Consider the following 25,190-nt stretch of genomic DNA (forward strand, 5'->3'; position numbering starts at 1 on the left):
AAACAAATAAAAGGAAAAGAATGATCAAAAAAATAAAAATAATAAATAAAAATTGAAAAAAAGAAAGATACATACTTTATATCCCATTTCCAACATGCTGCTCTGTTTGGGTAATTACAGCAATTGAAATCCACTTAAATGAGTGTCTTTCCTGGTGGCCCAGACAGTAAAGAATCTGCCTGCAATGTGGGAGACCCAAGTTTGATCCTTGGATCAGGAAGATCCCTTGGAGAAGGAAATGACTACCGACTCTAGTATTCTTGCCTGGAGAATTCTGTGGACAGAGGTGCCTGGTGGACTACAGTCCATTGGGTCACAAAGAGTCAGACAGGACTGAACGACTGACGCTTTCTTTCTTAAATGGATTATATTATTTTTTAAGACTATTTTTAAGATTATTTCTTTTAATTGGAGGATAATTACTTTACAATATTGTGATTTTTTTTTTATTTTTGCGATACATCAATATGATTTGGCCTTAGGTACACGTGTCCCCTCCATCATGAACCCCCTCTCACCTCCCTCCCCACCCTATCTCTCCAGGTGGTCACAGAGCACCAGCTTTGTGTGCCCTGCTTCACACATCAAACTCGCACTGTTTATCCATTTTACATACAGTACTGTATATGCTTCAAGCTATTCTCTCAAATCATCCCTCCTTCTCCTTCTCTCACTGAGCCCAAAAGTCTATTTTTAAGACTATTGTTTAAAAGCAACTTTAAGGAATTTCCCTGGCAGCCCAGTGGTTAAGACTCTACACTTTCAATGCAGGCAGTACGATTCAGTCCCTGCTTGGGGATCTAAGATCCTACACGCCACATGGCCAAAAAATCAAAACATAAAACAGAAGCAATATTGTGACAAATTCAACAAAGACTTTTAAAAAGGTCCACATCAAAAAATCTTTAAAACAAAAGCATACTGCTCTTTTTGAAAAAAAGCAATTTGAAGTGTACAACAAAACTGAGAGAAAGGTACAGATAGTTCTCATATATGCCTGCCCCTACACACATAAGCTGTCTACTTTTATCAACATTTTTTCAACATTACTCACCAGAATGGCACCTTTTTTACCAAGGATGACCCTATATTGCCACATCATAATGCCAGAAATTCATAGTTTACCTTAGGGTTCACTCTTGGTGCAAATTCTGTAGGTTTGGACCTGAGTATAATGACATATCTATCATCATAACATCATACGAAATATTTGGACCTCTGTCATATTCTCTGTGCTCTACCTGTTCTTCTCAGCCCCCACCACCTCTGGCAAACACTGAACTTTTTCTTTCTCTGCACAGTTTTTCCTTTTTAAGAATTTCAGATAGTTAGAATCATACAGTATGCAGACTTTTCAGACTGGGTTCCTTTGCTTTAGTAATATGTCTTTTTGTGATTTGATAGGTCATTTCTTTTTAGCACTGCATAATAGTCCGTTATCTAGATATACCACAGTTTGCTTACCCATTTACCTACTGAAGGACATCTTGGAAGCTTCCAAATATTGACAGTTACTTACAAATAAAGCTGCTCTAGACATCTGCGCAGGTTTTTGTCTAAACATGAGTTTTCTACTCATTTGGGTAAATACCAAGAAGTGCAATTGCTGGATTTTATGGAAATAGTATGTTTGGCTTCTTAAGAAGCTGCCAAAGTGTCTTTCTGCGTGGCTGTGCCATTTTACATCCTCACCAACAATGGATAAGACACCCTGTTGCTCCACCTTCTCATCAGCCTTCAGTGCCGTCGGTGTTCCAGATTTGGGTCATTCTAATAGATGTGTAGTGATATGCCACTGTGGTTCTAATTGGCAATTCCTTATGACAGACGATGTGGGGTATCTCTTCATATGCCCATTTGCCACGTGTGTGTCTTCATTGGCAAGGGATATGTTATGCTCCTTGATCCATTTACTTTTTAACAATTAAAAGGACATATATATACTTAAATTTATTTGGCTGCACGGGGTCCTAGTTGAGGCTGCAGGATCTTTGATCTTTCATTGTAACTTGCAGGATCCCTCTTGCTCTCTCTGTTTTTGTTTTTGCAGGAAAAATAATGCTTGTGTTTGGTTTTGTTTTTAACAACAGGGAACCCTGCTTAATGCACTCTGGTGACCTGAATGGGAAGGGAGTCCAAAACGGAGGGAATGTATGGCTGATTCATTTCGCTGTACAGTAAAAACTCTTTGTACACAACATTGTAAAGCAACTATACTCCAATAAAAATTAATTTAAAAATTTACACATGTGAACTCTTTGAGTTGTGGCATGCAAACTCTCATTTGCACTATGTGGGACCTAGCTCCTTGACCAGGGATTGAACCCAGGCCCCCTGCATTGAGGAGTGTGGAGTCTTAGTCACTGGACCACCAGGGAAGTCCCCTTGGACCACTTTTAAATCAAGTTCTTTATTTTCTGATGGTTGAATTTTAAAAGCTCTTCGTGTATGTTGGATAGCAATCTTTTATGTATCCTTCGCAACTATTTTCTCCCTGTCTGTCACTAGTGCTCTAGATTCTCTTGATATGGTCTTTCACAGAAGTTTGTAATTTTATGAAGTCAGTACCTGAGGGGCCACTCAGTAAGCTTAAATTTTTGATCCAGGAAACTGAGCTAAATAATCCGTTTCTGTTTGGAGCTACTAAGATTTCAGAGAAGGAAGTAGCAACCCACTCCAGTAATCTTGCCTGGGAAATCCCAGGGACAGAGCAGCCTGGTGGGCTACAGTCCCTGGGGTTGCAAAGGGTCAGACACCACTTAGCAAAACAACAGCAATAAGACTTTCTGTGGTTTGTAACACACATCATCATGATGATACATGACTGAAACCCCTGTGCCTGAGAGGCTTTCTCCAAGATCAGAGAAGCTTAATGAGGACTCCCAGCTCTCCTCAGCCATCAGAGCCACAGACTGTCTCCCTGGGTTTGCTACTGTCTCCAAGGCTCAGCCACTCATCATGCTCTCTGAGCTTTTTTGTTAATCACCCGAGAGCCGGACAAGAGACACAATTTATGTTGATCCTGGGGAAGTGGAAGACAGAGAAGAAGTCTCATGCAGGAGAGGTGGTGATCTTTACCTATATCTCTCCAGACCCACTTTCTGCCCATCTCTTTTCCCAAAACAAGACAGAAAGAGGTGAGAGTATTCAGATGGCTGAGGTGTGTGACCCTGGGTCCAGACTTGAAGGAGGAGGAACTTTGATTGGGGGATAAGATACAAGTCAGCACAGATGAGCCCTGAGAACCTATACACAGGAGACTATTCAGGCTGAAGCATGGGTATAACATAGGCAGGAATATGCTTTGGTACCGACCCTGCTGCACTCCCTGCCCCTCGTCCCCCATCCCCATAAATTCTCCTCTCTTCCTTTCTGGACCTCTAACCCTCCATCCCATCAGCAAATTTCAGTGAGGCCTTTAGCTGACCATGGCTTAGGGTGTCACCCTTCCCAGAGATAACTGGACTTTCACACGAGTGTTTGATATGAAAAAAATAAATTAAATTTAGGATGGAGTGGAGAGGGAAACTTTAGAGGCAAGGAGAGGCCTTTTAATGCTAAATCATATCAACTGACCTTGCTTCTCTCCAAAATGTTCTCGGGGTACCCCTCCCTCTCTCCTTCTCTCTTTTCCTTACCTTCTCCTATCTAATTGTGGCTGTAAAGCTGCAGTCTCCCTATTTCTGTCCATTTCTGTTTCTATAATATTATATGTTTTTGTCAATTGAACATTGTAATTTTCCTGTGTGTTTCTTCATTGGCCTGTAAGTGCCAGTAGGGCAGAGTCTGGGACCCTGTCCCTGCCCCCGCCCCCCAGTTCCCTTTCTCCCTCCTCCTTATGGCAAAGCGAAGTCCCCCAACCATAAGAGAGTGCATGCAATCCAGGAAATTAAGCATGGTCTCAGGAAATGTCAGTAAAATGAAGAACCTAGGCCCCCTTGTGAAATGCAGAATCCCACCCCCCAAATGGAACTGTTATCAGATGAGCCAGTTTTCAATCCTTGATGTTTTATTTCCCAGGTTTTACTCCTTGAACCCCATACAGGAGCTCCCCTTGCCAATAGAATTGCAAAATTCTTTATATGTGGAACCAAGTCCAATATTCCACCAAACTTGCTCAAATAAACTTGAGTAAGCATCATGAAAATCAGCATAAGGGACAAACCTGCCAAAGGAAAAGGGATGGGTCAGGACCAGAGACCTCCCACCACCACCATGTTTGAGAGTTCTGGACCCATTTGAGAACCTCTGAGAAGCAGTGGTCATTCCTAAAACAGCAAATGCACAGAAGCACAAAATTTGAGGTGGAGACTGTTTTCGCAGACCAGCGTCCCAGTGGGTGCCTAAGGGGAAGGGACTCTGGTCTAAAGGGAGACAGATGTGGGCTCCAGGAGGATTTAGCACGCCTTTTTATCTGTTCACAATCAGCAGCCAGTTCCTGCTGTTGAGGAAAGTGAGCGTGTGGGTTCAAAGAGAAGCTTTAGCTTGGAGCCATGGTTATCCGTGGGAAAAGGAGGCAAGAGAGCCAGAAGAGAGGCAATGAGAAGCATTGCTGGGATCCATAACATTCCGTGGCATAATGAGAATTTCTAAAAACTGCAAGTCTGAGTTAGCAGCATTATTATACCGTCACCCAGCCTGAACCTTCAAGCTGACAATTTGCTGTGAATTCTTCTTTCACTTCTTTTTTCTCCTTCCTTCTGGAACCATGCATAGTTTGCCTTACGAGACAACGGTGATGGTGTAAAAGAAGAAAAGAAGGGTATGTGTGGGGGTGTATGTGTGTTTAAATGAAGATAACTTTGGTCCGGAAGATCCCCTGGATGAGGGCATGCAACCCACTCCAGTATTCTTGCCTGGAGAATCCCCCTGGAAAGAGGAGCCTGGTGGGCTACAGTCCATGGGGTTGCAGAGTCAAACACAAGTGACGTACTAAGCCTGCACACGAGAGTTGAGATATATGAGAAGTTTCTTACTGGGAAGCAAGTGAAGGTTTGAGGACTTAAGATTGCTTTTAATATATCATTTCTATTTGGAAGATCAGCATTCTACTTAAGAAATGGAGGAATGCACTGAGGTCTCTGTGGACGGCAGGTACCTTGCACTACTGAAATGGGCATGGCATCTGTCTTTCCCTGCCTGACATAGGCTCAAACTTGCTCATAATCTCCTCAGTCACTTCTCAGAGGCTCGGAGGCCTGTGGATTTGGGCTCTACATTCCAAAGACAAGAGGCAAAAAGGGCTCAGAAAAATAGCCAATGCCTGCAGGTTAATCTTCTGTTTAGTCTGTGATCAGTCAATTTACTTGTATATTGCCCAAGTTTCCAATATCAGCTCTACGAGACCAAGTATTAGTAACTCCATGTCTTCTCTATGAGACCAAGTATTAATAACTCCACGTCTTCTATAGCCACGACAGTGCTTCTAATCAAAGAATCTGGGGTCATGGGTCCCCAGGACACAGCAGAGGTCACTCACCAGCTTTGCTGTGCTTGAGTCACACTCATCTTTGTCAGGAAATCCAGCCTGCAATCTTGTGAATTCATAGTGCTGGTTACCAAGCGGATGGGACGTACATAGCAAGAGATTGCAGTGAGAGCTGTATAGTGGGGAGGGTCTGGAGGAACAGTCCGGAGACCGAGGATTTCTTTTAAAAGCTCCCCCTCAACTAGGAAGTCCTGCTCCTCCATGAGCCACAGTATCTTTTTCTATAAAACGAGGCAGTTAGACTAAGCCAGGGTGCCATTCAACTGCCCTCAGTTATAATCATGTGGAAGGACTTCAGGATGTGATAATGGGAAGTGGTGGGACCTCCAGCTTGAACTTTTTAAACATATGACCCTCTTAAGGCCATTCAAAGGTAATTTTAGAAAAATATTTTTACATTGTAAACACTTTCAATTTGGGGATAATTTTAGACTTAAAAATTTTGCAAAAAATTGCACACAGGTACACCCATGTTCACAACAGCATGATTCACAATAGCCAAGAGGTGGAAGGCATCCATCAGCTGGTGAATGGATGAACACAACGTGGTACATGCAAGCAATGGAATATTATTCAGCCAGAAAAAGGGGAAGGGAATTCAGACAATGCTTCACACAGGTGAACCTTGAAGCTATTCAGCTAAGTGAAATAAGTCAGTCACAAAAAGATAAGTATTGTATGATTCCGCTTACATGAAATACCTAGAGTAGTGAAATTCTTAGAGACAGAGGGTAGGATGGTGGCAGCCAGGACCTGGGGGAGAAGATATGAGGGGTTATCATTTAATGAACATAGAGTTCAATGTGCAGGATGGAAAGAGCTCTGGGTATCAATAGTAGTGAGGGTTACACAACAGTGGAGAGATACTTAGTGTCCCTAAACTGTGCACTGAATACTTTAAAATGAAAAGTTTTATATTATGTATATTTTCCCACAATAAAAATTACTCTTTTTAAAATAGCACATGAAATTAAAAGACGCTTACTCCTTGGAAGAAAAGTTCTGACCTACCTAGATAGTATATTCAAAAGCAAAGACATTACTTTGCTGACTAAGGTCCACCTAGTCAAGGCTATGGTTTTTCCTGTGGTCATGTATGGATGTGAGAGTTGGACTGTGAAGAAGGCTGAGCACCGAAGAATTGATGCATTTGAACTGTGGTGTTGGAGAAGACTCTTGAGGGTCCCTTGGACTGCAAGATCCAACTAGTCCATTCTGAAGGAGATCAACCCTGGGATTTCTTTGGAAGGAATGATGCTAAAGCTGAAGCTCCAGTACTTTGGCCACCTCATGCGAAGGGTTGACTCATTGGAAAAGACTCTGATGCTGGGAGGGATCGGGGGCAGGAGGAGAAGGGGATGACCCAGGATGAGTTGGCTGGATGGCATCACGGACTCGATGGACGTGAGTCTGAGTGAACTCCGGGAGATGGTGATGGACAGGGAGGCCTGGAGTGCTGCGATTCATGGGGTCGCAAAGAATCGGACACGACTGAGCGACTGAACTGAACTGAACTGAAAATAGCACAAAGTTCCCATATACCCTTTATCCAGCTTTTCCAAAGTCAACATCGGATAAAACCGTAGGACAATTATCAAAGCCAGGAGAAACATTGCTACAACACTGATAATTAATCTACAGATTTGGTTCACATTATTCCAGTTGTCCCACTAATGTCCTTATTTCTGATTTAGGACCCAATCCAAGATAGGAATTGATTTTGTTGTCCTGTCTTGTTAGTCTCCTCCAGTTTTGAAAATTTCTGCTGTCCTGATTTGACTTTCGTGAACTTGAAGATTTGGAAGGGTGGTAGCCAGCTAAGGGTTTGCCTGATGCTTCCTCTGGCTGAACACAGACTACCTTTTTTGGCAAGAAAATCCTATAAGTGATGTCTCCTTCTCAGTGTATCGTGTCAGGAGGCATGTGATTTTGACGTGTTTCATCCATGGTGAGATTAACTTAGATCGCTTGGTTGAGGGGGTCTCTGCCAGATTTCTCCACCATAAAGGTATTATTTCTCTTTGTTTACCATTAGATATGACCCACTAATTTAAGCATCCTTTGGTGACACTGGCCAGCCACAATTATATGTGTGCTTTTTTTTAATGGAGGATAATTGCTTTACAATGTTGTGTCAGTTTCTGCTGTACAACAACAGGAATCAGCTATAAGTATACACATATCCCCTCCCTCTTGAGCCTACTTCCCCCTACCCCACCATCCCACACCTCTAGGTCATCACAGAGCAACCAAGCTGAGATCCCTGTCCTATGCAGCAGCTTCCCACTAACTGCTGCTTTACACAGGGTAGTGCAGGTATGCGTCAGTGCCACTCTCTCAGTTCATCCCACCTCCTCTACCACCGACCGTGTCCACAAGTCCATTCCCCACGTCTGCGTCTACCATCATAATTATTCACGGTGCTTCCAAATGGTGATATTCAGCTTCCTTTCATGACTTCTACTTTTCTTCATTGGAATTCTACTGTAAGAAAGAGTTTTCCATTTGCCTCTATTCAAATTTAATTTTTTAAAAAATCAGTAAAACAGAGCCAGAACAATGTCTGTCCAAAGCTTAATGGTGCTTGATAACCCCAAATTTCCTTTCTTGTTAAAAATTCACAGATTCTTCATGCCCTCCAGAATAGGAAATAAAATTCCCAAATTTTTACCACCTCACTGTGGTCACAGGCACAAGTCTTTAGAGAGCAAAAGATGAGCACGCCTACATTTTTTCCTTCTCCATCTTCCCTCTTCCTTTTTGATAAACCTTAATATTTCCCTGAGTACATCAGCAGGGTTAAGTAGAGAAAACATTCAAGAATGTCTGAGCCTGGAAAGATGCACATAAAATATTTATGTTTAATTTGCCCTGAAGAAGGTGGTTTTAATGAACAGAAACTAAATCACAAATGCTACAGTGTTCTAAAAAATTTTCATTCGCACACCCGACCCCTAGCCAAACTTGCTGTGCCCTTGAAGTTCATCCAGTATCTGCTTCCTTGGCCTCAGGTCCCCTCCTCCAGTGCCAGGAACATCCCTTGAGGGCTCTTATCTGGGCTGCTCCAGGCTGGTGTCACCAACTGACAGACAGACCCAGTGCTATTGTAGAGTTCCAAATCTGCACAGTCCTAAAAATGGAAGGAATAAGACTTTATTTTTCAGCTACCCATTTGTTCCTGTATTCCATTGTTGAGTAACAAACCAACCCCAAACTTATTAGTATCAAGCAACAACTATTTTTTTAACTTTTTATTTAATAATGGAGTATAGCCAATGATTACCACACAACTGCACTCATCTCACATGCTAGTAAAGTAATACTCAAAATTCTCCAAGCCAGGCTTCAGCAATACATGAACCATGAAATTCCAGATGTTCAAGCTGGTTTTAGAAAAAGCAGAGGAACCAGAGATCAAATTGCCAACATCTGCTGGATCATCAAAAAAGCAAGAGAGTTCTGGAGAAACATCTATTTCTGCTTTATTGACTATGCCAAAGCCTTTGACTGGGTGGATCATGATAAACTCTGGAAAATTCTTAAAGAGATGGGAATACCAGACCACCTGACCTGCCTCTTGAGAAACCTATATGTAGGTCAGGAAGCAACAGTTAGAACTGGACATGGAACAACAGACTGGTTCCAAATAGGAAAAGGAGTACGTCAAGGCTGTATATTGTCACCCTGCTTATTTAACTTATATGCAGAGTACATTATGAGAAACGCTGGGCTGAATGAAGCACAAGCTGGAATCAAGATTGCCAGGAGAAATATCAGTAAACTCAGATATGCAGATGACACCACCCTTATGGCAGAAAGTGAAGAACTAAAGAGCCTCTTGATGAAAGTGAAACAGGAGAGTGAAAAAGTTGGTTTAAAGCTCAACATTCAGACAACTATGATCATGGCATCTGGTCCCATCACTTCATGGCAAATAGATGGAGAAACAGTGTCAGACTTTATTTTGGAGGGCTCCAAAATCACTGCAGATGATGATTGCAGCCATGAAATTAAAAGATGCCTACTTCTTGGAAGAGAAGTTATGACCAACCTAGATAGCATATTAAAAAGCAGAGACATTAATTTGCCAACAAAGGTCCATCTAGTCAAAGCTATGGTTTTTCCGGTAGTCATGTATGGACGTGAGAGTTGGACTATAAAGAAAGCTGAACATAGAAGAATTGATGCTTTTGAACTATGGTGTTGGAGAAGACTCTTGAGAGTCCCTTGGACTGCAAGGAGATCCAACCAGTCCATCCTAAAGGGAATCAGTCCTGAACATTCATTAGAAGGACTGATGTTGAAGCTGAAATTCCAACACTTTGGCCACCTGATGTGAAGAGCTGACTCATTTGAAAAGACCCTGATGTTGGGAAAGATTGAGAGCAGGAGGAGAAGGGGACGACAGAGGATGAGATGGTTGGATGGCATCACCGACTCAATGGACATGAGTTTGAGTAAACTCCAGGATTTGGTGATGGACAGGGAGGCCTGGCATGCTGCAGTCCATGGGGTTGCAAAGAGTCAGACTTGACTGAGCGACTGAACTTAACTGAACTGATAGGCAATGAACAATGTTGTGGTAGTTTCAGGTGGACAGCAAAGGAACTCAGCCACACATTTACATGTATCCATTCTCCCTCAAACTTCCCTCCCATCCAGGCTGTCACATAACATTGAGCAGAGTTCCCTATGTTATACAATAGTAGGTCCTTGTTGGTTATCCGTTTTAAATATGGCACTGTGTACATGTCCATCCCAAACTCCCTCTCTTTTCCTCCCATCCTTCCCCTCTGGGAACTTGAGTTTGTTCTCCAAGTCTGTGAATCTGTTAATAAAACAACAACTACTTTATTATGTTCATGGACTTGGGATCAAAGATTCATACAGGCACAATGGGGGGACCTGGGGATGGTCCACATGGGTTCCATTTTAATGGCTAATGGCCTGCAGTTTCCTTTTCTCGTGATACCTAAGAGAAGAGACTAGAGAAGTTGGTGTGGGGATGAACATAAAGGGAAGTCTCTATGGCTGAGAAGAGAAGATGAAAAGATAGACGAAAACTACAGTAGTGGAGGAAAGAATGAGTTTGGGGGAGAAGGGAGGTGAACATATTACATCAGAAAAGTAGGGAGATGGGGAGGAGAACAGTGACAGAAAACCAGAGGGTCACGTGTGGAGTCCCATCCCAGGAGCCCCAGCATGCACCCTGGCTCTGGCATCCCTGTCCAGGGGCACCCCCAGAAGCTAACCTTGCCTGTGTCTGTCTGACTCTTCACAGCTCCCCTTCGCTGAAGGCCTGTACCATTTTTATCACAATGGCCTGGCCAAGGCCAAGAGAAGACGCAGCCTACAGCATCAGCAGCAGCTGGAGAGAGACCCCAGGGTGAGTCTTCCTAGAAACCTGCCTTCTAACCTCTGCGGCCACAGATGAGCCTGTGGAGGGAGTGTGCAAGGGTGGGGCAGGGGTCAGGACTGTGGAGTAAAGGCACTCAGTGGGTGTGTTGCAATCACCCACATGGACCCTTTGCAGAGTGGTCCTGGGGACTCTGCTGCTCTGTCTTACACATAATAATTTTACCGTCGAGAGACCAAGGGAGGGGAGTAAACAGGGACACCACCCCTTTCCTGGCCTTTCCTTCTGCATTGTTGTGTGAGGATTTCGGGTTGCCAGGGGATGTGCTTTGGCATCTGATGGATGGGAAGACACCAGCAGTTTAATGAGTCATTTTATGGGAGGTTTCTCCTGGTGAATCCACATGCCCTGAGGAGACTGCCATGCCCCGTGTGGTGAATGGGAACACGAGAGGGCCAGCAAGCCATCAGCTTGCAGGAGACAGCTGGCTTCTCCTGTCCACACATGACTGAATCCTCGGTCTCCTCTGCCTGTCTGCCCATCACAGCACTTCCTGATCTATGTCACCCAGGCCTCCTGTCTTCCTGATGCTCAGGACTCCCATTCTGAACTCCAATCTTTACCTTCTCTTGGACTCTAGGTCTCAATTTCTACTCCCTTACCCTCCCTAGAAATTTAAATCCAATTTTCTTACAACCAAACTCATCACCCTGTTCATAAGCCTCCCTCTCCAATGTTCCCACTTCCTGTTTTCTCAGAATAGAAACTTTAGGTATCGTTGAACCCTCCCCCTTCTAATCCCTTCTGCTCTCCCCACACTCATTCAACTGGAAGGTTCTGATTTCTTGTATACAGCTCACCAAGAGGGAAAGTCATCATCCAGGCAGCTTGCTATCTGTACACTGAAGGCTTCATGCCCTCTTGCCCAGGACATGGGGGACACAGATGTAAAGAGGGCAAACGTTTGAATTAGACATTACATATGAGACTCCTTTGGAGCTGGTGCAATCTAGGATCATTCTGGTGGGGCTTTTCATGGAAACATGTGACTGTGCTGAATGTGGGCTTTAATTAGGAATACAGATGAAGCAGATTCCCCCAGCCGATCACCAGTTGACATGCCACAGGCAATTTTCCTGGAACTCCTCAACCCAGGGATCCCACATTCCCTAGAATGGAAACACTGCTTTGAGAATCCACTTTATCTTTGCTTTTGCAGTAGGTTTAAAGATGTCTGTACTGTCAACCCAGGCCAAGCATTCTTAAAGGGCCTGTTGTAGAAGCTGGCACCATTACTTAAGAGAGAAGCTCTTCTCTGTCTTCACATCCTTGACCTTGACTGTGCCAGTTCAGTGTCTGGGGATGCCCTTGGGAAGCTCATGGGCAGGGAATCCTGCCTGTCTCACCTGTGTACCCAAAGAAGGTACCAGTGGACCATGACCACCCTGGTACATGTGACACTGGTTTTCCTTATGCTTCATGCCTGCCCCATGGTCTCACCCTTTATGGTCAATTATTTACTTTTATTTATATAATTCTTAAAAGCCCCTTGTGTTTCTCTCCTCTTCCATGATTAAAGACAGTGCCCTGAGATCATTCAGAGAGAAACACATAAAAGAAACTGGGAAAGAAGGAAAATGATGCTTAAGAGGTTTGGATCGGGAAAGGGAACCAAGAAATCGTGAAACTAAGAAGCCATCGTTTGGTTCAGAGAGATGCCTTGAGCCCATTAGATTAAGATTGTTTTATTCTTGCACTTACTTGAAACGATCTTTGAAATGCTGATTCTTGAAGGGTACAGAGATGTTTCTGAAAGAGAAGACAGTATGATGGGATGGGGAATAAAGAAGGAAATCCTGCATTGGTGATTCCAGTCACTTGTCTTTCTCCTCAAAGTAGTATCTATTTTATCCAAATGGAGCATCCATTCTCCCTCCATTGCCCATTATAAGGGTCCTCCTGGTAGCCACTTGCCTCTGCCTGCTGGGGGTATCCATCTGCCCTGTCCGCAAAGAACAAGAGAAGATAACAGTGATACTGAAGGTCATAAATCTCCTGTATCTTTTATCTGCCTTCTCATACAGGTTAGATGTCAGGGCTGCTGTCATTAATAAAATCATTTTAGGAAAAGAAATAAAGCATAAAATCTCATAACTCTTTGCAAAATGAAAAAAAAAAATAACCCTGCTAGTAACAATTGCCTTGTTCCAAAATGTTAGATTAAGGCCTGAGTCTTTTCTGCATGACATGCTTGTGGTCACCTAGTTTTGGCATCAGCTGATACCAAAACATGAGGATGACTGCTCTTAAACAAAAAAACGTTGACAATGGAGTGTACAACAGCTGTATTATAAGGATGCTATGAGGCCTGTGGACTTATAGACTTCAACAAAAGACAAATACATTGAGTTAGGACACCTCAATTTGGGAGTTCCCAAGCACATTCAAACAAGGTGCAGAAAGAGAAGAAACTGGAAGAATAGAAAGGAGAGGGGAAGGATCGGGTAGCTGAAAAGGATGTTTTTGTCTCTTGCAGATGTTGCAAGTTACTTTTCATGAATCAAGATCTTAAGAGCAAGTTGTTTTAGCAACTATATTCCAATTAAAAATAAGTAAATAATAATAATAAAGAATAACAGAGCCATAATATGGAGGAAGCTTGGGTCCCTGAATTACCACATGGAGGAGAAACAAGGCACTGGCCTGAGTTCCCTACCAGGACTGTTTTAGAAACAAGAATAAATATTCTATGGTTAGAATCATAAAATATTAATAAATAAATGAAATAAAATTTTATAGTTATTTGCACACTAGAACAAAATATCTATTTCATCGCTTTTCCACACCAAAAATCAGTCCCACCAAGAAAAAAAGCTTGATTATTTAAAATACTTGGTGATATTTCAGTGGAAAAGGGCCCAGGTAAAATAAAAGGGCTTAATGAAAGGGAAAAAAAGACCAGGTTATTTCATCCTTCTGTGGAACATGTTATCTCATAGACCAATAGACGTGAATCATGTTTGCTGCCCCAGCTTCCTTCTTACCCCGTCTCTGCAATACTTCCTGGCCACCCTCACTTGCTATTCTCGAGCTTGTTAAGGCAAATACAGAGTCCAAGGAGCCGTGCACATATTCCCAGGATAGTTTTAGCTTCTACAGGCTCTCAGGGCTCAATCTACCTAAGTAGATTTTTAACAAAAGAAACCACCAAGTCCTCCTATCCACCCAAGAAATAAGGAAGACAAAGATAGAGGACCAAACTTCTGGTTTTGTTTTGGCTTCAGATCAGAAATTTCAAGGATGTTTTTCCTTCATTTCACTACCAAATTTTTTGTTAAAGGAAAAGAAGAAAAACACTGGAAAGGAATGACACGGGCTTTTGCCCACACCAACATGGTGCTACTTCCAGGATGTTTACGTTTATTCATCAATATGGAGGGAAGTAGCTAAGAGAAATATTCTGATGCAAACTGTTTTAAAGGTGCTCCCTTGTCTTCACATTTCTTTCTGCTAACAGGATTAGCATAATGCTGTGTAACATTATTTAGATGCTAAAAAGCAAAAATTATTTCTAGGTATCTTTCTATAGTACCATTCTGAGTACACAGTAGATGCTCGATAAATGACTGTCAGATGAATAGATGGATGGTTAATATTTTTTCTTCAGGGTTTTAATCCATTAAATAATATTGTTCTTCTCATCTTATGTTTTCATTATTATTCTAAAATGGAAACAGAAATATTGCTGTCTTTCCAGGGCCTCCTTTAAATACATTCTTAATTGTGGATGAAAGAAACCACTTCATTTCATCATTTTCAAGTCTTGTCACTGACAATCCCATGAACAGCCAGCTTTTAGTTTCCAAAGTCACTCTGTGTTCCTGATCATATTCAAAGTCACAGTGCAACCACTGAAGCAAAACAATGTGTTTGGAAAGTGCAAATAGATAAAATAATTTGAAAATGTAATAAATAAACCCAAAGCTAGAATGAAATAAGAAAACTGAAAATTCCTTCTCAGCATCAAGGTCAAGAACAATTAATCCACGTTCAAAGCCTCTGTGACACTGGTCAAACTTTAGCTAAGAGCAGCATCAACAAATCTTAAAGTCAAACCAAACTGTGGTCCACAGTCTACATATCAAACCCCGTACATTCAACAAGTGCTTGAAAAGCTGCTGGGAAATAGATTTATTTCAAACATTTGTTTCACAGTCCTTCACATCTGCTCATCTGACATAGAGAGCACTGAAATAAAATACGTTCAAAAATTTAAAGACTCAGTTACTCAATGAGAAACTCCCACTAGTTATATGGAAGCCAGATAATTTAACAACAACAAACAAATAACCTGAATGTCATTTGTTGAGAAAGTTATATTTGATTTAAGAATTTCAACCATTTATTTCCTTTTCTCAGCAATGATACTAGACCATCCAATTACCCCTTGGGGTTCTCTTTAAACCTGTTTCAAGTCAGAAACTCCTATCAGTCCACTGAAACCTTTTCTTATTTCCCTTGGTCTCAAAGAATATTACATGTTTCCTCTGCATTCTTTACATGGGAGCTATTTCTTCCTAGCTTCTTCCCCATCCAAGAGTGTTGACAAGTCTTATGACCATAGGTGTCAGCACATGACCCCATAGTGAGTCAGTTTTGTTCTTTAAGGATCTATTCAGAGCATATTTGTGAGTTTTAGGGGCACTCCAAAAACCTACAAAAGTTGGTTTCACTGGGTAGTCCTTCAAAAATCTCATAGACCATACAACCTGAAAAAAAGAGAACTTTGTCTGTTCTTTAAAACTAACTGGACATGTCTGCTGTGATCTGTTTGTAAAAATCTGAATAATGATGGAATCAGGCTTTCTTTGTTTGTGGTACTTCATAACACCATAATTGATATTGCTTTTTTAATGGATCCATTATGGTAACTGAAACTCAGGTGGTTGACAGAAGCTGGGAATGGCTTGTAAGTGCTTTGGGTTCTTCAGCAATTCAAACAAGCAAAAAACTTCATCTACCTTCTTCCTCCATGAGTTACATGAAATTTTGTCATAATCACTAAGCTCTTGGCTTCCAAGCGTTTTCAAATACCTAGCATCAGTCACAGTAATTTGTAATGATAATGACAACCCACTAGTATATTTCGTGTCTTTCCTTTAATTAATATAACTATTTGATCATAGCCGTCCCTCAGTTTCCATGAAGAACTGGTCCCTGGACCCCTGCAGATACCAAATTCCAGATGCTCAAGCCCCTTATGTAAGTGGCATCGAGAAGCTGGCCATCCATATCCATGGGTTCTGCAAGGGCAGATACAGAAGGCTAACTGTACTTAGATTAAAAGTTGGAGAAGAGAAGGATAAAACACAATTATCTTCTGGAAAATCTACTTTCAAATAGAAAATGTCATGGAAAAAATGCCTTCCCTCACTTTTCGTTTTGGTTTTGACCAAGCCTTCCCCCAGTGGGTATGTTCTGTCCTGATGTCACAGGGACGCCTGAAAACGTCCCAGCCTGTGGGGCTGGTGAAAACAAAAAATCCATCTTGTTAGTGCTTTTTAAAAAGAATTTTTGACTGCCCCTCCAAAAAAAATAAGTTGATTTCTTTGGTTGGTTGATTTTTATACCCTAGAAAAATTGTTTCCATTTTGTACATTTCTTTTATTAATAGGTTGTTTTTTATCTTCATCAGTTTAGTTCAGTTCAGTTGCTCAGTCGTGTCCGACTCTTTGCGACCCCATGAATTGCAGCACGCCAGGCCTCCCTGCCCATCACCAACTCCCAGAGTTCACCCAAACTCACGTCCATCGAGTCAGTGATGCCATCCAGCCATCTCATCCTCGGTCATCCCCTTCTTCTCCTGCCCTCAATCCCTCCCAGCATCAGACTCTTTTCCAATGAGTCAACTCTTCGCATGAGGTGGCCAAAGTACTGGAGTTTCAGCTTTAGCATCAGTCCTTCCAAAGAACACCCAGGACTGATCTCCTTTAGAATGGACTGGTTGAATCTCCTTGCAGGCCAAGGGACTCTCAAGAGTCTTCTCCAACACCAAACTTCAAAAGCATCAATTCTTTGGCACTCAGCCTTCTTCACAGTCCAACTCTCACATTCATAGATGACCACAGGAATAACCATAGGCTTGACTAGACGGACCTTTGTTGGCAAAGTAATGTCTCTGCTTTTGAATATGCTATCTAGGTTGGTCATAACTTTCCTTCCAAGAAGTAAGTGTTTTTTAATTTCATGGCTGTAATCACCATCTACAGTGATTTTGGAGCCCCCCAAAATAAAGTCTGACATTGTTTCCACTGTTTCCCCATCTACTTCCCAAGAAGTGATGGGATCAGATGCCATGATCTTCGTTTTCTGAATGTTGAGCTTTAAGCCAACTTTTTCACTTTCCTCTTTCACTTTCATCAAGAGGCTTTTTAGTTCCTCTTCACTTTCTGCCATAAGGGTGGTGACATCTGCATATCTGAGGTTATTGAGATTTCTCCTGGCAACCTTGATTCCAGCTTGTGCTTCTTCCAGCCCAGCATTTCTCATGATATACTCTGCATATAAGTTAAATAAGCAGGGTGACAATATACAGCCTTGATGTATTCCTTTCCCTATTTGGAACCAGTCTATTGTTCCATGTCCAGTTCTAACTGTTGCTTCCTGACCTGCATATAGGTTTCTCTTCATACTTGACTCTAAATTGGTGAGGTTTGTGGTGCTGAGAGCCTCCTCTAAGAAATGGATAGGAATTCCTTGGTTTCTCTTCAATGTCTTCTCGAGGGAAAGAAATTAAGCTGATAGATTTAATCATTTTACTTATTTAGAAACAGACACAGTGAGTTTAGTATAAATAGTACAGCAAGTACAATAATATTTTGAATTGATTTGTGCTTTTATTCCAGAGGGCCTTCATGGCTGCTTCTCTTCATCGTCTCATTGTCTCATTTCCCTGGATATGAGTTGAACCAACAGTTGTTATTCCTTCTTGAAATGAAGGTAACAAAGAGGTGGGTGTGTGCCTGAGTCACACACGAGTTTGAAAGCTGAAAACTGACTCAGGTCCCCAATATTGGCCTCATCTTTTCCACCCTGGATTTAGGTCTCTTGGTCAACAAGGGAGCAACTTATTTGGAATTGAGATTCTCACAGGGAAAGGACCATCCAGGATGCATGATTATAAGAGCTCTGTGGTCCATGGATATGACTGTGCCCAACTCTTTGTGACCCTATGGATTCTAGCCTGCTAGGCTCCTCTGTTTCTGGGGATTCTCCAGGCAAGAATACTGGAGTAGGTTACCACGTCTTCTCCAGGGGACCTCCCCAACCCAGGGATCAAACCCAGGTCTCCTGCATTGCAGGCAGATTCTTCACCATCTGAGCCATCAGAGAAGCCCTGAAATACTGGAGTGGGTAGCCTATCCTTCCTCCAGGAATCAAACTGGGGTCTCCTGTATTGCGGGTGAATTCTTTACCAGGAGAGCTACCAGGGAAGCCCGTGGTCCATTGATAGAGTCATGCAAGTAGAGAGTTAGCTAGTGGTGAGGTTTGAAATTCCCTGAACTCTTGGGGCCTCAAAGACACAGATTAGCTGGAATCCCCAAGAGACACTCCTGAGTGGGATAACAGGATTCATGGGTTTCGCTGGGATGTCTACTGCAAACAGAGAATAGTAAACTGGGGACATGGGGAACTGAAACAAAGTGAAGTTGATGCCAGAGGAAGATAGAGAAGGTGAGATGAAGCCCAAGAAACACATTTTTTAATAATTGGTGAAAATTGGATGAGACCCAGCCCCAAACCCACCCCTCAAGGATTGTCTCAATAACACTTGAGCCATGTGACCCCTTCAGTGACCTGGACCTTTCTTGCTCTGTTATCAGCTCAATTTTCTATCATGAAAAAAAGGAACCACATTGACCACTTTGAAGAGGCAAATCACTCCTCAAGGAGTGCACAGAAAAATTTGCATCATTTCTCCCTTTTTCCTTGGGTTTTTCCTCCCTGCTCCTTTGCACCTTGTGTCCTCTCTTCAAGAACCCTGAAGAAGCAAACACACACTTTTAGAATGTGGGTCTCAGGGTTTGAAAGCAAAGCTCCTTTACAAAAAATGAACCACAAGTGCAAGGGAACCACTACAGCAACATCTAGTAGGAAGGCATTTGGGCTTTTTTTTTTTTATGTTTTACCAGGTAGATTTATTTGTTTGCATATGATGTGTTTACATTAAAATGCTGCCACACACTATAAATGGGGTCTGAAATTTTCAATTGCATAAAATGTAGATGGATTTTATTGTGACAGTAACAAAAAGACAGGATAATGAACCAGCACAGCCAGTGATCTAAACAGGAGAGCAGAGGGTCTGGTAATCAACTGACAGCCACAGAAGCTTTATCACAAGGTTTCACTTTACACACACATGTGTGTGTGCACTTTCTATACATAGGAAATCATGTTAATGATTCATAAAGTTTGGATACTCACTTCTTTTTTTAACAGTAGATTACGACCATTATTCCATGCCAAAGCTGTATCACATCAATTAAAATCTCTGGCTCTGGATTCAGACAAATCTGGGTTCCATTGTTAACTCTTGCACTTCTCCACACCCAACCAGCCAGCCAGCCAGTGACCTTGTGTACGTAAGTGAGGAGAAAGCACTTTACACGGTCTTAAACAGTCCTTCAAGATCCTGCTCATGACACTTCAGCAGGACCCAGATGGCTGAGGAAGAAGAGCCCAGAGGGGAATCTCTCCAGGGCCTCCTCTCAGTTTAATTTCATAACGGTTGTTAAGATTGGTTCGTGTCTGTTGAAGGCTGCTGTCTTAGTTTGGGTTCCTGCAAAAAGCAAACCCTGGGACAAGGACCTGGAAGAGGATCGCTTATTTGGGAGGCTGATCCTCAGATGCACAAGAGGAAGAGTAAATTGATGGAGGGAAGTGACAAAAGTAAGCAGAAGGTGAGATTTATAGCAGGTCTGCATTTAGACAGCTGAGCCTCGGTCTCACGTGCACGCTTCAGCACTGTCCCTGCAGAAAGACAGTTGCCCTTTCTGGTGTCTCTTGTTTCTGAGCTGATCTGAATGTTAAACCCCTGGCACATCCTGTGCACGAGCCTCAGAATGCGGGAGAAAGTCCCCAAGCAGAGGTAGAAATGGAGATGCTTCATGGAAGAAGCTGTCGGCAGTGGCTGATGATCTCTCACTACAAATCCTGCTGTCCAACCCATGCTAAGGATTAGCAGGCATCATCTCATTAATCCTCAGAGATCTCCTGTGCATTAAGTGGCATCGGATCCTGAGTTTACAGGCGAGGAAACAGGGGCTTAGGGAGGCTCATGACGTACTAACCATCCCGTGGTTTGTAAGGGGCCCCACACTGCATGGTGCTGCTCTGTCACTGACTTAGATTTCATAATTTCCCTGGTCCTTTGCACAAAGAGAATTGTAGAATAGGAAGATTCCACAGGAAACATTGATTCAACACTCTGCCTTCAAGCTTTAAAATATCATTGAGATACAATAAACCTAAGAGGGTGACTTCTCTGGGGTCGCCCAGTCATGACTGACAGGGAAGAAATAATAAAACTGATGATGCCTCTCAATACCAGAGATGATTTAGATAGCAATCAAATGAGGATTGATATTGCTTACGAACTTGTGATTCTTTAAGAACTCATTCTCACTAACGAATAATTGGATTCCCTCAATCAAAAGTAGTGTAATGGGAAAATATGAAGATATATCATCAGCTTATGTGACTTATGTGAATTTGATGAACTGAGTTATAAATGGAAATGTGAAAAAGGAAGGGAAATAACAACAAAGTGGGCACTTCTGCTCAGGAGACTGCTTAACCCATGTGTGCCCTCCAGGGGCCAGAATAAGCAGAGTCATCTGAGGATCGTTCCCTCCCAGTTCAAAGTGGGAGCGGTTCACCTTTCTGGGTGAGAGCCTCTAGCATTTATAGATAATACTTCTTACGTCAGAAAGAGAAAAACAAATATTGTATATTAATGCATATATATGGATATTAATGCATATATATGGAATCTAGAAAAATGGTACTGATATGGAATCTAGAAAAATGGTGCTGATGAACCTATTTGCAGGACAGGAATAGAGCCTCAGACATAGAGAACAGACTTATGGACACAGCAGGGGCAGGAGAGGGTGGGACAAATTGAGAGAGTAACATGGAAACATGTACCTAATCATATGTAAAAGAGATAGCTAATGGAAAGTTGCTACATAACACAGGGAGCTCAGAGTGATGCTCTGCAACAACCTAGGGGGTGGGAAGGGATAGGAGATGGGACGGAGGTTTAAGAGGGAGGGAACATATGTATATCTATGGCTGGTTCCTGTTGTTGTATGGCAGAAACCAACACAACATTGTAAAGCAATTATCCTCAGTTTAAAATAAATTAAAAAATAATGATAAGGATAATACTTCTGACACAAAATATTTCCTAAGTACAAGCTAGCGTGTTCATCTGCTGTGTGAACAATGAGACAGGATTGGGTTCCTCGTGGAAGGAAATTCCACACATTTGCGATGCATTGAGACACAGTATATTGATTTCTAACTTTCCTAAGAAATGTCCAAAGTTCATTTTGACCATGCATCGTTTACATGTTACCTACGTCAGAACTCTGTCCCTACGGTGTGATTTCTCTACAAAAGAGCAAAAAAAGATTGGGTCTTAGCTTGCATTCTGTGAAAACAGACTCTGGGTGGGGAGTTGAGTGTATAAAAGATGTTTCTGAAAACGGGCTTGCAGTGTCTTCTCCCGTGACTCCTTCATTCTCAGATCAACAACACACATCTGATCCTTCTTGTCTCCACATCCCTCTGCTTCTCTTCTGCTTCAGGCTTCTGGGACTCCACTGGACCCGCCCAGATAACCTAACCTAATTCCCCTCTCTTCATCTTAGATTAGTCACCTTAATTCCATCCGCAAAGTCCCTTTTACCATGTGATATATCGCAGAGTCACGAGAGTGACATGAGTCTGGAGAGCATGGGGGCCAACATTCTGCCCCAAGCCTTGCCTTTCCGGCAATGTTGGCATGCCTCTAGGGTCGGCAACTTTCTCTAGGCAGCCAAGCTTCCCTCACTGCCCTCCTCCCGGGACTGCATGAGCTCAGAGGGAAAAGTAAATCTGTAGACACGCAACTCTGACCACACCTGGAACCCATAACGTGAGCCTGAGAAACCCACGTGGAGCAGATACTGACTCAGCATCCCAACTCGTGATCAAATTCATTTTCTAGACCCCTCATTAAGAGATAGGCTCAGCAAGTATAAACCTTCATGGGGTGCACATTTTTGAGAGTGACGAGAGCATCCGGAGAAGGAACAATGTGTTGGGGGAGGAAGCAAAAGAGAGCCACCTTTAGTGATGTTCTAACCCAAGGGAAAGTGAATCTGCCCTAATCTGCTGGCTTCACGACTCAGCAGGGAGCACTTTCTGTGTCTCCTCTGGGCACTGCTGATGTACCTGGCTTCCTGCCGCAAAGAGCTGCTGAGAGAGCTATAATTAACTCTTTGTGGGGAACAGGGGAGCTGTGTTTACTATGGATTCACAAAGGCACAGGGAAAGCTGCTAAGGAGTAAGTCGGGCTTTTTCTAGATGTTGTGAGCTTATTTTAAATGATCACTTATGCTGATACTGCCTCACGGCCAAAAGAGAAGGAAGAACACTCTGGAAGACACCGTTCTGGTAGACTTCTGGGAGGCATAACTTTCTTTCTAAGAGGTTCTAACACAGAGGAAAGCACCATGGAAAGAAGAAAGTGCTTTTGTATCATCCTAGTAATTCACAAGATGATGACTCTCAGAAGGCAAGCTGGCAAACTTTTAGGACTTTCCACCAAAATCTTCAGCGTTTTTAAGGTGAATTTCCCCTGACCTGCCTCCCATCCAGGGCATGTTTGATGTGTTCTGTGAACAACAAGGATGCCAGTAAGACTGGGAAGATGTGTGCCAAGGAGAACAGGAAAAGAAATGAAGTCAGCAAGGAAGCAAGATCACATAAGATAGTATAGGTCAGGATAAGGACTGAATCGACTGACTGACTGAATGAGATGGGATTGCTCTACTTTGAGGTGAATGATAGACTATGGGGTGGGCATGGGGCTGCACACTGGAAATTGGGAGATCAGTTCAAGGTGATGTCATCTTTCAGGAATGATGGTAGGGAAAGGATGGCAACTTAAACCAGGGTAGAAGCTGGTCGAGGTGGTGAGAAACAAGTCTGATGTAGGAATGTTTCGTGAAGGTAGAGTCTTCAAATTTGCTGATTCACTGGAGAAGGAAACGGCAACCCACTCCAGTACTCTTGCCTGGAAAATTCCATGGACTGAGGAGCCTGGTAGGCTACAGTCCGTGGGTCACAAAGAGTCGGACACGACTGAGCAACTTCACTTTGTTGATGGATTAGATCAGGAAAGGGAACGCCAGGGTAACTAAGGCAGTTGGCCTGAGTTACTCGAGCACGGAGTAGATAGACTTTTATGTAGATGGACAGATGGGAGGAAAAGCACATTGATTGGGAGTGAGTAGGGAATCAAGAGACAAGTTTTAAGCATGTTAACATCTGAGAGTTGCTTTGAGCATCCAAGCAAAATAAGCAAGCACATTTAAAAGTTTAGGATTGAGGTTGGAGTTGATGACATAATTTGGGAGCCACCCATCTACTAATAGCATTCAATGCCATGAGACAAACTGAAATTATCTGAGAAATGAGTGCAAACAGAAAAGATAATTTGTGTGAGACTGAGCCCGGGGCATTCTATGAATGAAAGTTAGAAATCTGGAAGATGACTGGGAGCCAGCAGAGGAAATAGAGAAGTGACAGATACCAGAGAAAAAGGGTCAGAGGTCAAGCAAAGACTCATCTAGTCAATGTGTCCTACTCATTCACTTTTATCAGAGTATCAAGATATAATTATATTTGTATATAATAATAATTCCCTATAATTATTTCTTACTAAAACCACCTAGAAATGGAATATGAGTTTCTTCAGTTTTTCCATCTCCAACTTATTTTTTCTGAAAGAGTATTGAAATTAATGGTGAACGCATGAGATTATTAAATAAAAATGGTGGCATGAATTTTAACTCAACCAGACACTGCTGTATCTGGGATGGATGGTGTATTTTTAAGCAGGGAGTCACATTTGGCTCTGAATGGATAAGAACCAAGCTTCTAAAACCTCAAGGCCAATGAGGCAATATCTCAAAGCCAAGCCAGTTCTGTGAGTTACTAGGTGGAGTTACCCAGAAATAGCCTCTGTTTGACATGGCAAGAGGGACATCTGAGTTGGGCACTTCTTTTTAATTTTAAGAAACTGTAAAAGCTGTGAGACAGATCAAGTTGGACTGTAGACCCACAGGTAAGAACCTTAATCGCCAATTCAGAAATGCAAAATCCAAGCTGTGTTGATTCTGCTTTGATCACATTTTCATGTATATCAGAAAGGTGGAGTTCTTAAAATAATTCCCTGTTAAGATATAAAAATCTATCTAGAAGGTAGACAGATCTGAGCGGTTTCCTCACTCTGGAAACCGCTGCTCCAGAGTGAACTATATTCAATGCTTCATTGAAGGAGGTTCTCAGTGCTCCTTCATGATGACACAAATGGTTAAAATAAGTATGTCTATCTGGCTATGGGTTTTCCTAAGATCAAGATTCATGGATAAGCCCAAGAAAGGTTTAAAAAAAAAAAACAACCACTCTGAAACTCTCTTCGAGTATTTTGAAACTGGTTTAGCCGTTTTGCTTTTATGATGTCCATTGACGTGTTTGTGATCACATCTTCATCCATAAACAAGCTTGTGCTCTTCAGTCCAAGTCAAAGGAATTTAGAAAAATGAGAGGAAATGAATTCCTTCCATTTCCAGTAGCTTCAAACGCTTGTGAGTGGAGTAGAGGAAATGACTGAAGCAGCTAGACAAAGAGATTCACTTCTGAATAACAGTCCAATTGCTGGAGATTATCCAATTGGTTTCCCATTATCTGTACCAAAAATATTATGTTTTCCATCTTTTCCACGGCAAGTGTGTCCCAGTCAGCAATAAAGAGCTAATTGCCTGAGCGAAAACAGGTAAGACAAAACAATTTTCTGCTTTCCATTCCCCTTGAAAAAGGAGAGCAGCCCCCCTCGTATAAAGGACTGCTTAATGGATGTCAGTTTGTAAGGACACCTAGGAGAATTGACAGGGGAAAGCCCTCCCAGAGAATAGAAGGAGTCGTGCCCAACTCTTTGTGACCCCGGGGATTCTCCAAGCAAGAATACTGGAGTGGGTTGCCATTTCCTTCTCCAAAAAGAAAACCAGA

The 25,190-nt window shown here is 42.4% G+C and overlaps 1 protein-coding gene across 1 annotated transcript in view; it reads left to right on the top strand.

Annotated features, from left to right (window-relative positions):
• Positions 1-25,190, top strand: part of LOC102179575 (neuroendocrine convertase 2) — a gene marked incomplete at its 3' end in the record, with an annotated part of 202,343 nt that overhangs the window by 16,107 nt on the left and 161,046 nt on the right. Inside the window, 1 exon segment of the mRNA XM_018057223.1 lies at positions 10,770-10,874. Within this exon segment, the coding sequence (XP_017912712.1) occupies positions 10,770-10,874 (105 nt within the window).

This window comes from Capra hircus, chromosome 13 (genome assembly GCF_001704415.2).
Source record: "Capra hircus breed San Clemente chromosome 13, ASM170441v1, whole genome shotgun sequence".
Lineage (NCBI taxonomy): Eukaryota > Metazoa > Chordata > Mammalia > Artiodactyla > Bovidae > Capra > Capra hircus.